This window comes from Typopeltis vanoorti, chromosome 1 (genome assembly GCF_054136105.1).
Source record: "Typopeltis vanoorti isolate ZY-2024b chromosome 1, IOZ_Tvanoo_1.0, whole genome shotgun sequence".
Lineage (NCBI taxonomy): Eukaryota > Metazoa > Arthropoda > Arachnida > Uropygi > Thelyphonidae > Typopeltis > Typopeltis vanoorti.
This window is the reverse complement of record NC_143549.1, coordinates 101,148,495-101,162,024: the sequence shown is the minus strand read 5'-3', so window position 1 is coordinate 101,162,024 and position 13,530 is coordinate 101,148,495. Positions and strand designations below refer to the sequence as shown.

Here is a 13,530-nt window from a genome sequence, read left to right as displayed (position 1 = left end):
ACTGCTAATCAGTCTAATGAAAAATTGATGCAAAAGTTCTCTGAACAGGTTGAAGTAATTTAAAAACAACACGAAAGTTATTAACTTTCAGGAATCCCCAGCAAAGAAAACGCAAATAACATCTAATTATGGACTTCGAAATGCAGGAGTTTCCAAAATTATAATTATTGTATCAAGTATTAATACTTGATACTATAATAATATAATATAACTTCGAGCTTCCTTGTCTTTGTATCGAGCTCCTTTTATTTCTGGCCTCACTTTCTTCGTATCCACTGTTTCTTTGATCTTACCAAAATGTTCAGTAAAATTTACAAGAAACAGTTCTCATCTCTATCAACAATGATTAGTCTCTCATCATTGCCAGAATGTATGGCCAAATGGATAGCGTTCACATTCTCCAATCAATAAACTGTAGGTCGGATCTCACTGTGGCTTCGATGTTTTCGAAAAGTCTTTAGGTGGCAGACGATTTTCGTCGCCCAGTGTGAAACTACCACCTTACTTATTAAAGGCCTGAAGTGGCTGGAAAAAAGTACTATGTTCAGTCTCTAAAGCAGAGTTCCCAGATTATCCATGGCACTAAATGCCCGATATGTACAACATTTGCGGATGTGATCCATTGATGAAAACCGAGGGGGGGGGGGCTTATTTTAAAGGACCAAAATAAATTATATTAATATTGGTAACGTTCGGAGTAGATGAAGTATTTTAAAATATAAGTTATTGAATTATTTCAATTGTTTCCTTGGCTGAATGAGGTTGAACATTGTCCTAATAAAAACTAAGCCTTTTTGATAGCAATCGTCAGCGTTTACTGCGAATTACGAATATTGGGTTTCACTTTTTTAAAAACCTTTCCATTCATTTGTACACTTTTCTTTCACTTGCTATTAATATTGTGCAAACATTATTCTGTACTTCTTGGAAGACTTTACCCTTTCTGGGCTCAATAACCTAATGACAACAAATTATTCATTAATGGTGTCATTATAAAGCTAAACTGTAATTTGAAGAGCAAATATGAAGCCCTTAAGAACTCGCCTTCTGCCATACAAGCAGGCTTTACTTTTTTGATTGCCCATTGTATCATTTTTTCTCTAATTGATTATCTAATCATTTATATTATATTATATTATATTATATTATATTATATTATATTATATTATATTATATTATATTATATTACATTATATTATATTATATTATACTATTATTAACTAGCTGAATGACACCATGAGATAAACACTTCACAAATAATACAAGTGAACTTTGAATATTGCTGAATTTCTATTACTGATTCAAGTCAAATCATTTTTTAACGATAATAAAGAATTCCTAGATAAATAACCAAACATATACAGGGTGGTTCAAAATTCCACGTTTTTTCACGAAACTTTGAGAGGAGGTAGAGAACATCAAAATCAACCATATTCACATAGGAAAGCATGACCGGAAACTCCAACCGAAAGTGATAGGTTGTGCTGTTCGCCAGCGCTCCAGGTGAGCATTTGGGGCTTCCTCATTCAAGCTTTTCGACGTCGTACGAAATACATGCGTCGTTTTACGAACGACGAGATGGCAGACATGCACCTCGTTTACGGATTAGCTGACGGTAATGGACGAGCAGCTGTACGAATGTATCGCCAAAGGTACCCAAATAGACGTGTACCGCATCATCAAATGTTTGTGCATTTGCGTCAGAATTTGAGTGACTATCGATCATTCAGGGATAACGGGCATGATAGTGGGCGGCCATGATCGACGCGAAATCCTGCCATGGAAGAGGAGGTGTTGCATGCGATGGATAATAATCCAGAGACAAGCACACGTGGCGTTGCCTCGGTTATAGGAATATCTCGATGCAGTGTTGCAAGTTTTGCACTCTGAGTCCTTGCATCCATTTCATCTGCAACGGGTCCAGTTACTGATAGCCGAAGATTATCCTTCGATAATCTTCGGAGTGGTTTCTGCAGAAAAGTGCTGTATACCCGGATTTTCCAACTTGTGTTTTGTTCACAGATAAAGCTTCATTTACCCGCGAAGGGGTCTTCAATCATCACAATGCTTATGTATAGGTCCATGAGAACCCACACGCTGTGCGATCACATGCTGTACAACAACACTTCGCCATTAATATATGGGCAGGTATTGTCGCTGACTATTTAGTCGGCCCATATCTGTTACCACCCCGACTGGACTCCCAGAAGAATCGGACCTTTCTCTAAGAAGTTCTGCCGGATTTACTGAACAATGTTCCAATGACTGTGCGTCGGCAGATGTGGTTCCAACATGACAGGGCTCCAGCCCATTTTGGCATTTATTTGGACAGGTCCTGCTTCAGTATTTGGACAGGTCCTTTGGGGGCTCGATGGACTAGGAATGGTGGACCCGTTGCATGGCCCCCACACTCACATGATTTATCGAGCATTGATTTCTTTCTGTGGGGACCCTTAAAGCCATGGTGTACGAAATGCATGTTGCCTCTAAGGACCTCGTGGAAAGAATCGCCATCGCCGCTGCTAATATCCGGGAACATCAGGTACTTTCGTAAATGTGCGGCAATCAATGCGTCGTCGGTGTCAGGCATGCATCACTGCTAATGGTCGTAACTTTGAGCATATGATGCGAAACCATATTATGTATCCAACTACTATTGAACTGTTCAGTTACACCTAATAAAGTTTTTTACACTACTTACTGCCTTGTGTTATTTCTGTATCTTTGTGTACCTGTGAGTACACAAAGATACAGAAATAGGCGTTTCCGGTCATGCTTTCCTATGTGAATATGGTTGATTTTGATGTTCTCTACCTCCTCTCAAAGATTGTACGTGGAATATTGAACCATCCTGCAGTTTGTTTCGATAATAATATATTATGTCAAAAAATGCGATATTAGTACAGGTTATTTAGGTACATACACGATGCGCCTTCTAATGGTTTCTGTACTATAAAAAACATCCTCCTATAAGACGGTAAAGTCAGCGTTTTCTTCATATATGTTACCTGAAAAAAATATCGAAGGTTATATATATATATATATATATATATATATATATACACACACACACATAACAAAAGTTATATAACAAACATTTATATAACAAAAATTCTGTGCCAAATTTCTATTGTTCATTCTTCGATTAGACTTCTACAATTGTGTATGCAATTCGTCATTATTTTTAAAACATATTCATTGCTTTTACGTTTACTCGGTTAAGGAAGGACAGTTAAATGCTATCTTCCATTATGTATAAGTGCATTATATATGTATAATATTAATGTTAAGGATGAATATAATTATCCTTAATTATATTCTTATAATTATATAATTAAGCATATAATTATATAATTATTTATTATTATTATTATTATTATTATTATTATTATTATTATTAAAACTTCTATGGAGTCAAAGACTCATCGCAGGAGGTCCACTGTTTTATACATACAGTGCCTTAAATATGTTCACTGTCTCTGCGCTCACCATACTCTCGGGCAATGCATTCCAATCACTCACCACTTTCCATGCAAAAAACATGCTCTCACCCTCCCCACTCCCTTGTTCACACTCTCCTTATACAGCTTCCAGGAATGACCCTCTTGTTTTCTCTTTATCTTCATCCATTCTATGCGAAATCTCCCCGACATTAATCTGATAATAACCACTTAACAGCTTATATGTTTCGATCATAATCCTCTCTCCCCCTTCTATCTACCATTTTCTGCAAATTGCATTTTGACAAGAAATCACCTTAGTTAATCGTCTCTGAACCTTTTTCAACACATCTTCATCTTTTTGAAAACCATGTGACCAAATCTGCGCACAGTACTCCATATGTGGTCTGATCAAAGCCTTATCCAAGGGAATCATAACATCCTTACTTCTACAAATCAGTGCCCTCCGCATCATTCTCATTATCCACTGTGCTGTCCTCACCATTTTAGCAACATGCCCGAAATTTTAGGTCTTTGTCTACAATTACACCCAGATCTCTCATCTCCTCTACCTCTTCCAAGATATTTCCACCGACTGTGTACTCTACATCCTATCTTTGCTTCCCAAATTTCAAAACCTTACACTTTGTAACATTGAATTGACTATCCCCACTCATTTACCCATTCAGCCAGTGTATTCAAGTCCTCTTGCAAAGCCACAGGATTCGCTCTACTTTTGATAGCTCTCCTCAATTTTGCATCATCTGCATATCACCATTCAGCCCTCAATTGTAAAGAAGAATAAAATTATCCTACCTGACAGCCAATTATATAAACTAATGTTTATATAATTGGCTATCAGGTAGGATAATTAATTATTGAAACTTTAAAAGAAGCTTCTCAAGGGTAATGTAATTGACTTTCGTGTGAGTTACCTTACACAATCTAAAAAAATAAAAACACCGAAAATTCAAAATAATTTTTTATAAATGCTTTAAACATGAGTACAATTGTCTTAACAACTATTTCTCTCTCTCTCTCTCTCTCTCTCTCTCTCTCTCTCTATCTATCTTATGTGATCGTGCGTATGATATTATACAGACGTCGGCCAAGTTACTGAAATGATTGAGAATTCCACCATGTGATTGGATGTTTTGTAAATGTCTTTACTAGTAGTAAATTCCATCAGCGTATGTCCGCATCTATACGAAATCTTAACTTGACAAGTTACATGTTTAGTTCCTAGAAGCAAAATTTCCGGATTATCTTAACTCTCAGGTCACCGAGGACACCGATATATTGTTGGTTTACAACCATAAGTAGCTGGGATTCACTTAAAGATATATAACAAGCAACATTATATGACATATATGGACTGCATATCCTAAATCAGCTCACGACTGCAAGTTATTCATAAACCAAAAAGAAAATTATGAAATCAGTGGCTTCCTTAATTAAAGCAGTAATGAATGTGACAACACAGATCCTTCGAAGATCGTATTCTTTTAGTTGTACAATATCAAGACAACTTACGTACAAAGTTTTGATTTCCGTATACTACTGTACTAATCACTTTTCGATTTTATAAAGCTCCAGAGAGAAAACTTTAATAACAACATAGATATTATCTCCTTTAATAGTTTTAATACCAAATAAAAGCATTGAAGGTTTTTCCCCTTAATAATTACGACGGTGATAAAATCGCAAATAGCTTAAGCAACTGTTACTTGAAAATTATATAAATTAACTAGATAAATATTGTTTAATTATTATATGATCTTGTAAAATGGTATATACTTCTTTATTTGTTTATCGTTAAATTTATAAATATTACTTAAATACTATATAATTATTTAAATGGTATAATTTTGAATTATCCATAAAAGGAGTGCATAAATATTGTTTAAACCTTGGATAATTATCTCTGTTTTTATAATTAAAACATAAAAAATATATAAAAAGTATAATACTTAACCATCGTCTCGGTAAAATTACGGTCCAGAACCAATTTTTTATCTTCTGCCGCTATCGTTGAAATTAAAGACACAATGTAGTCTTGGCGGGAATCTAAATGGAGGACTTTTTTCACCTCTTTTTCTTTATTTTTCTATTTAAATAAAAAATACATAAATTGCAATTATAAATTAGATGAGAGAGAGAGAGAGAGAGAGCTGATGATAATTTGAATACATTTAAAGGGTGCTACTCACTAATTAGTCATTAAATTCCTATTAAGTTATATCGAATAGCAAGTTGGATCTTAATTTTGAGTTGGTTTCGAATTACTTGGGCGAAGTGCTAAAGGGTAACAGGAGGCAATCATCATACGATAGCCTGTCGTGTGTTACATGACATATTAAACAATGATTCTTAATTTACTTGCAGTTAGAAACTTTTCAGTAAATAAAATAATAATAAAAAAAGAATACCTGAAAAGATATTGACGATATCTTTCGAACGACAGCCAAAGAATACACTGAATAAATATGACTGTTTTGTAGGGTTGATGGTGGCGACGATGTGTATGTGTATGTGTGGATAAGAAATGACTGCATATAATAAAGGGGATATTAACTAACTCTATTCCTTATAGATTAGTATTGCCCTTATAATATTAGTTCTGAGTACTTAGACACTTGGAAAGGAAAACAATTTAGTCTTCATGCTTCTGAATTATTAAACTTCTGACTCATCTGGGAAAACTTATGGGACACTAGTGTACCATAAGTTTTCAACTATATATATATGAGATTGACATAAAAATAATAATAAAATGAAATAAAATTTTCATTTAAATTTAAAATTAAAAATTTTAAGTAATATAATAAATCGTCGTTGCCGGTTTATGTGAAACAGAAAACACTAAAATGCCAAGGAAATATTGAAAAGTAAGGTAACTTTATTTAGATTAAAAAAAAAACATATATAAATAAATAATAATTTACTGAGTTACAGTCATCGCAAGCAAAGAGTATTATAATAGATAACAGCCATATCAGATTTCTCACATTTCAAATGTAATGCTTAACATTTTTTTTTTCTGAAATATTACTAACAATGTACAACAGCTTCAAAATCGCAGATCACTAAAACGATCCGAAATTAATATTTTTCAGTAATGGACTTTGATATCCTCTATTTATCTATCTATCTTATTCGCACACCTTTAATAAGGACACATCTGGACTACTGCGCACATTTCTGGACTCCCGGATTTCACAGGATGAAAAAGTTGTAGAGAATCCACAGGCGCGTGACAAATATTGTGGTAGGACTGTGGAATGCTTCCTAAGTCTGTAGTCTTCAAAAATTAGCTGATAGGCGAAAAAGCAGAGACATTATAGAAGCATTTAAGTTATTAAAGGGGTTTTATAGGATTGACGCTGAAGACGTTTTTTAGTACACAGGAAGAAGGGAGATAACAAGGGGTCACCAGTGGAAGTTGTGTAAGAATGTGGTTAGCAAGGGCGTTATGACTAGGTTTTTGCTTGGAGAATGGATGGACTGGATTGTAAGAAGTGGTTGTGGGTGCTGAGTCATTGAATAAATTTAAGGAGAAGTATGACAGGTATTGTGTGAATGATGGTAAAGTGTGAATAATGGATCACCCACGATGAGGCTGCTAACTCCACGGTGATACTTGTATAATAATAATAAGAAGAAGAAGAAGAAGAAGAGAGGATGGACCATCTAATTAGTACTTGCAGCAAGTTGCGTATATAGACTATAAACACAGGCATGATTGGGCAGTAAAAGCTGTATACTGGGGCTTGTGCAGGAAATACGGTTTCCCAACTTGCAAAATCCCTTGGAAACCAGTTGAAAAAGTCAACGAAAATGAAAATGCCAAGATATTATGGGACTCTAAAATTCAGACAGTCTTGGACATAATATGCCAGACATCACTGTAGTCGAAAAACAACATGTGCGGTTTATTGATGGGAATCGAACAGTAAACTCAGTTGGTGAAAAGGGTGTCTTCATAAAAACAACGGGACATGAAAAAACGCATTTTACCATTGTTCTAGCATGCATGGCAGACGGAACTAAATTAAAGCCAACAGTGATATTTAAAAGGAAGAAAATTCCGAAGCATATGAAATTTCCACCAGGTGTAATTGTTCGCGCCAATCAGAAAGGTTGGATGGAATGAAGAAGGTGTACAATTGTGGCTGGATCAAGTATGGAACATACGTCCAGGTAGCTTGTTACGTCAACAAAGCATGCTAGTCTGGGATATGTTCCGGGCGCATTTAACAGAGGCAAGCAAAGAGAAAGTACGTGAACTACGTACGGACCTAGCAGTCATACTGGGTGGTCTAACTTCCGTTTTTCAGCCGCTTGATATCAGCTTGAATAAGCCATTTAAAGATCACTTACTGGTATGTGAAAAATGGAGAGAATGGATGTCATCTGGTTTGGTGAAGATGACAACGGGTGGGAATTTTCAGAAGCCTAAGATCACCCTAGTCACCAGCTGGGTTAAACAAGCACGGGATTCGAGACCATCTGAAATGATTCAACGCTCATTTCTTAAATGTGGAATAAGTAATTCAATGGATGGATCCGAAGATCACGTCATATACGAAAGCGAGGATGACGCACAACAAATTGGAGAGCATGAAGACGATGACAACAACTGCTACACTGATGACGCAATCCCTACAGATGAATTTATAAATGAAACGTTTGACGACTCAAAAGATGAAGAATTTAAAGGATTTTGACATTGTGTTTTAAAATAAGTATTTCTTTCGTTAATTCGTCTTGTATTTTGACATTTTGTTTTTAAATAAATATTTCTTTCGTTAATTCGTATTGTATTATTTATAATGTTATGGAACAAGATTAACAGATCGCATTATACGTGGACATTTTAGGGCTAATTTTCAAACAAAATTTCTAGTTCGCATTATACGTGGATCGCATTATACGCGATAATATACGGTAACTAGAAATAAACATATTTTGTTTTATTTTAATACATAAAATTCAAAAATTTAAACTTTGGCTGTTTTTCTGGATACTTGTAGTCAATATTAGCAGCTGATCATTTGCTTAAAAATCATCACATGACTTCTCAATAACTGATCACAAATTAGTGCACTTCTACCTGCTCTCTTCTAAACCATTTTTTTTTCTTCTTTCCTCTAAGGCGCTCTTTCTAAAACATTGACGATGGATAGTTTTCTGTACAAATCGGCAAGCAGTCAGAACTTGCATTTGATATGGTTTCGAAATCAATATGGTAAATATCACAGGCCTGCGATGGAAAAGTTGTCTGAAAAGTAATAATTGATTCTTATAGATTTTTAGGTGCTGAGTTCAGAAAAAATACTAAAAAAAATTCCATCGCCCACCAATTTTATCCAATTTCTAATTTTATCGTTTTTATTAGTAGAATGTGGATTTAAATTCAGCGCATTGGCATTTATTTTCATTCTCCTTTATTTACAGCTAATTAGTTGTATAAGTGCTTTTTTGAAGTGCCTTTTTATGGTAAATAAAGAAATTTCCACGCAACTTCTCATTCTTAAGATAGCATAGAGAGGGAGGAATGCAGATAAAAATGCAGGTGGCTACTTTAAATCTGATTTGCCGAGATAACAGATGACTTTACTGTTGTCACAGACACTTACATTTTCTTGTGTGATTCTTTAGTTGAACTTTAGTCGTTGACTACTAAGGTAATCATATTTCTGAAAGGTAGCATATTTTCTAAGAAAGAGATTTTCTTCCTTACTTTTCAGAGGAAGGTGATTTAGTTTACTGTAGTGATATTCCTGGACTGATAAGCAAATTCAATGTAAAATATGAAGTCATCGATTGGAGTTGTTTATCGATTCCTCAAAAAGAAGTATCAAAGCTGTGCTTCTCCATAATTACAATAAGTATGCTTCAGTAACAGTAGCACATTCTGTGCATTTGAAAGAACGATACGAAAATTTAGCCTTCATTCTCAACAAAATTAAGTACAATGATCATGGACGTTTGCAGTGATCTTAAAGTCATATCTGTGATTTTGGGACAACAAAAAAGGATACACCAAATACCCGTGCTTTTTGTGCGAGTGGGACAGCCTAGATCGAGAGCAACATTGGATCAAGAAGGAATAGCCAGAAAGCGTCACATTAGAACCTGGAAGTAAAAATGTATTACACGAAATTTTGGTTGCTCGGGAAAAAATCCTTTTACCCACGCTTCACATAAAGCTTGGATTAATGAAGCAATTTGTCAAGGCTTTGTCGAAAGAAGGAGGGTTTTAAATACATCTTTGCAAATTTTCCGGGATTATCTACAGCAAAATTGAAAGAAGATATTTTTATCAGTCCCGACATCAGGAAACTTATGAAGGATAAACAGTTTGAAGAAAAAATGGCAACTGTTGAAAAAGAAGCGTGGAAAGCTTTGAAAGAGGTGGTGACCAAATTTTTAGGAACTCACAAGGACCCCAACTATAAAATGATTGTGGAAGACATGCAACAAAAATTCAAGGATTTGGGAGCTCCATGAGCTTAAAAGTGCACTTTCTCAACTCTCATTTAGACTACTTTCCTGAGAATCTGGTAACTGTCAGCGAAGAGCAAGGAGAGCGATTCCACTAAGACATCAAGGAGATTGAAAGAAGGTATCAGGTGGAATGCCAGCAATAGACCATCATCATGTTGACATGATGAAAAACAATTTCATTACATGGGAAAAGAATTTCTCAGAAAAAGTTCAAAATGAAGCTTTGAAGGAAAAAGAAAATGACAATACAACGAAATATAAAGTATGTACTAAAGATTAATTAAAGTAATTAATCTTTAATTACTTTAATTAAAACATTTTTTCCAATACTTTTATTCAAAAATAATTATGGAAAATTTTAAATACTGTTATTTTACTTATAAAGCGTTTTAAAGCTATTTTACTGTAATAATATTGAGATCCATTTTGTAAAAAATCTTTACGTAATAGAGAAAAATGGAAGAGATATTTGAAATCAAGGCTCCAAAAAAAACAAAAAAAAAACAGTAATAGTTAATAGTTTCCAGACAACTTTTCATGACTCGAATTTTGCAGGCCTGTGATTTACAGGACTGCAATAACTGTAGTAGGAAATCCCTCTACCTATTAATATTCTATATATAAAACAATATATGTAAGACAATATAATAGTTTAGCTGTCAAACTCGTAGTGATAATCATAATAAAGATTTATTATTATTATTAGATAGAGTTGCTGATGAAATAATTATTTCGATAAACTTAAAACATCCAAAAGTCCATAATCAGGTTAAGGTGATATGGTGATCATTGTCTCAGTGAAGATCAAAAAAAGGAATGCACGGTATCAGACACGAGTTGAAATTAATCGTAACTATTCCTCCTTGTCAGTCAAAAAAAAAAAAAAAAAAAAATTAAATATTACATGGTGAATTGACGGTAATAGCTTCGATAATTGCATAATGGCATATATGTATGAATATTATATGGGTGGCGTGCCCATAAGGGAATTATAATGGTTCTTTCCACTGCTCACAAGAGCCAATAATTATGATTTTTAATCTTTATATTTTTGTTTGAATATTTCTGTTGTAAAAATTTCGTACTTTGGTATAATGACTACACACACACACGCGCGCACTTTATTCGACAAGTAAACTCTACTTGCAGACATACTTCGTCAGGAGCTTATTGATGTTACAAAAAAAAAAAAAAAGTTAAAAATACAGAAGAAAGTAACTACATAACACTAAGCAATGACAGAATACAATGGATTAAAAAAATTAAAGTAAACAATGAATGCGTGACGATAGGGATATAATTGGTAACACCACGTTCTATAGCGTAATATGTGTCATATCCCAGGTCTGTGGATGACAGAATACAATGGATTAAAAAAAATTAAAGTAAACAATGAATGCGTGACGATAGGGATATAATTGGTAACACCACGTTCTATAGCGTAATATGTGTCATATCCCAGGTCTGTGGATGACAGAATACAATGGATTAAAAAAAATTAAAGTAAACAATGAATGCGTGACGATAGGGATATAATTGGTAACACCACGTTCTATAGCGTAATATGTGTCATATCCCAGGTCTGTGGATGTCAGATTTTCAATGAATAGAAATAAAACCGGATGCGTTATTGAGCCTTGGTTTATATTATACCCAGTAAAGTTGGGAAGCATTTCTGAAGACTTCTTACAAAACATAACTGTTTTTGTAAGGAGGATTGCCATCCGTACTTTTGCCAAAGTACGGATGGCAATCCTCCTTACAAAAATTGATCAAATCATTGTCTCTTCAGCATACTATGTGAAATGTAATTTAGATTTTCTCTGTATATATGTGTGTATACTCCAGATGATGACCTTGATACGAAGGTCGAAACTTCGGGAATTAAAATAATTATTTTTAACACGGTTGTAGAGTCCATAATTTGTATAAAATGAAAATGAATATTTTAAAAACTCCGCCGAAGATATCAACTAAAGGTGCAGTAATCCTTCCATATATTCGCAATGTTACTGACAGAATCTCTTATTTGCTGCAAAACAAGGACATAAAAGTGACTTTCACTCTACTTTGCAAGATAACCAGATTCTTAACGCCTCCGAATCCTATTCTTTTTCCTTCCAATGAAACTGGGGGTCTACAAGATTCACTACTCTTGTGGCATTCACCATGTTGGCCAAGTAGAACGTTCCGAAGAGATTCGCTTGTCGGAATTTCAACGATATTGAAATGAAAAAACAACACCAATCCAGATTTGCTGTTCATACAACCATGCCATCCGTGGCCTGGTCTCTAATGAAAATAAAATAGAATTACAATAAATAAATAAAATAAATTAACTACATCAAAGCTATATTATATTTAAGACAACATCAGGGAAATATTCTTTCATATAGATAGTTTTGTTACAGGTAAAATTATGTCCTAATTTAACATGACAACTGTTATATTAGATCTAGGATCTTGGATTACCTATGGTTCTATTTAAAAGTAACTCTTAGGGAGGAAGGGTAAGTGGGTGGAATATATGCCTTCCATATGTTTGGGATTTTTAGACCTTCATTATTGTTAAGATTAGGGTGATTAATAAGAATCTCACAGGCCTCCTTAAATTTACGTTCATACCATGTTTTTGTGTGATGTAAACAACAAGTGTTTTTACATTCAATTCTATGTAAAGTGTTCAAGGCATGATCAGAAAGATCAGCTTGACCATAGTTAATATATTTAATGTGTTGTTTATGTTCCTTTTTTCTGATAGGAATTGTGCGTTTTGTTTTCCCTATATAGGGCAAATTACAGGCGCATTGAATATGATATACCACAGGGTGGGCCAGTGGAGAGAGTGGATTCTTCGATATGTTGAGTAAGTTCTTTAATTTTGCAGGAAGTTTAAAGGTGGCTTTAAGGTTGTATTTTCGAAGTATTTAGTTTATTTTGTCTGATATCCCTTTAATGTATGGAATGGTTACAGTTTTAATATAGTCTTATTTATTTTTGTTTTTAAGTGAGGTCTTGTACAGAATTTTGTTGATAGTATTTTAGCTGTAACCATTTTTTAGGAAGGTATTGCTGATAGCTTTTAATTCATCTTTAAGTGCTTGTATTAATGACCCTTAGTTTTTGTGTTGGGTGGTGGTAGGAGTTTTTGTGTATATACAGTATATTGGCCAACTTGACCATAGTTAATATTTATTTATAGTTATTTTATATATTCATAGTTATTTTATTTTATTTCATTTCTTTTATTTATTCTAATTCTATTTTATTTTCAGTAGAGGTCAGGCCAGTAGAATAACCGTTGATCAAATCATTGTCTCTTCAGCATACTATGTGAAATGTAATTTAGATTTTCTCTGTATATATATATATATATATGTGTGTGTGTATACTCAGATGATGACCTGGATATGAAGGTCGAAACGTCAGAAAATTAAAATAATTATTTATAACACGGTTGTAGTGTCCATAATTTGTGTATAATTATTACTGTTATTACCATTATTACGGGAGACTCCAGGGAGTCCTTAGACTCATCGAGGGAGGCCCTAAACATCATGTCCACACAACTATTCGACAT

The 13,530-nt window shown here is 34.1% G+C and overlaps 1 protein-coding gene across 1 annotated transcript in view; it reads right to left on the bottom strand.

Moving 5' to 3' along the window:
• Positions 1 to 13,530, bottom strand: part of LOC150110257 (dynein axonemal heavy chain 5-like) — a 972,373-nt gene that overhangs the window by 951,035 nt on the left and 7,808 nt on the right. Inside the window, exon 2 of the mRNA XM_090394637.1 lies at positions 5,436 to 5,547. Coding sequence (XP_090250763.1) covers positions 5,436 to 5,547 — 112 coding nt within the window. The remainder of the gene's footprint in view (positions 1 to 5,435; positions 5,548 to 13,530) is intronic.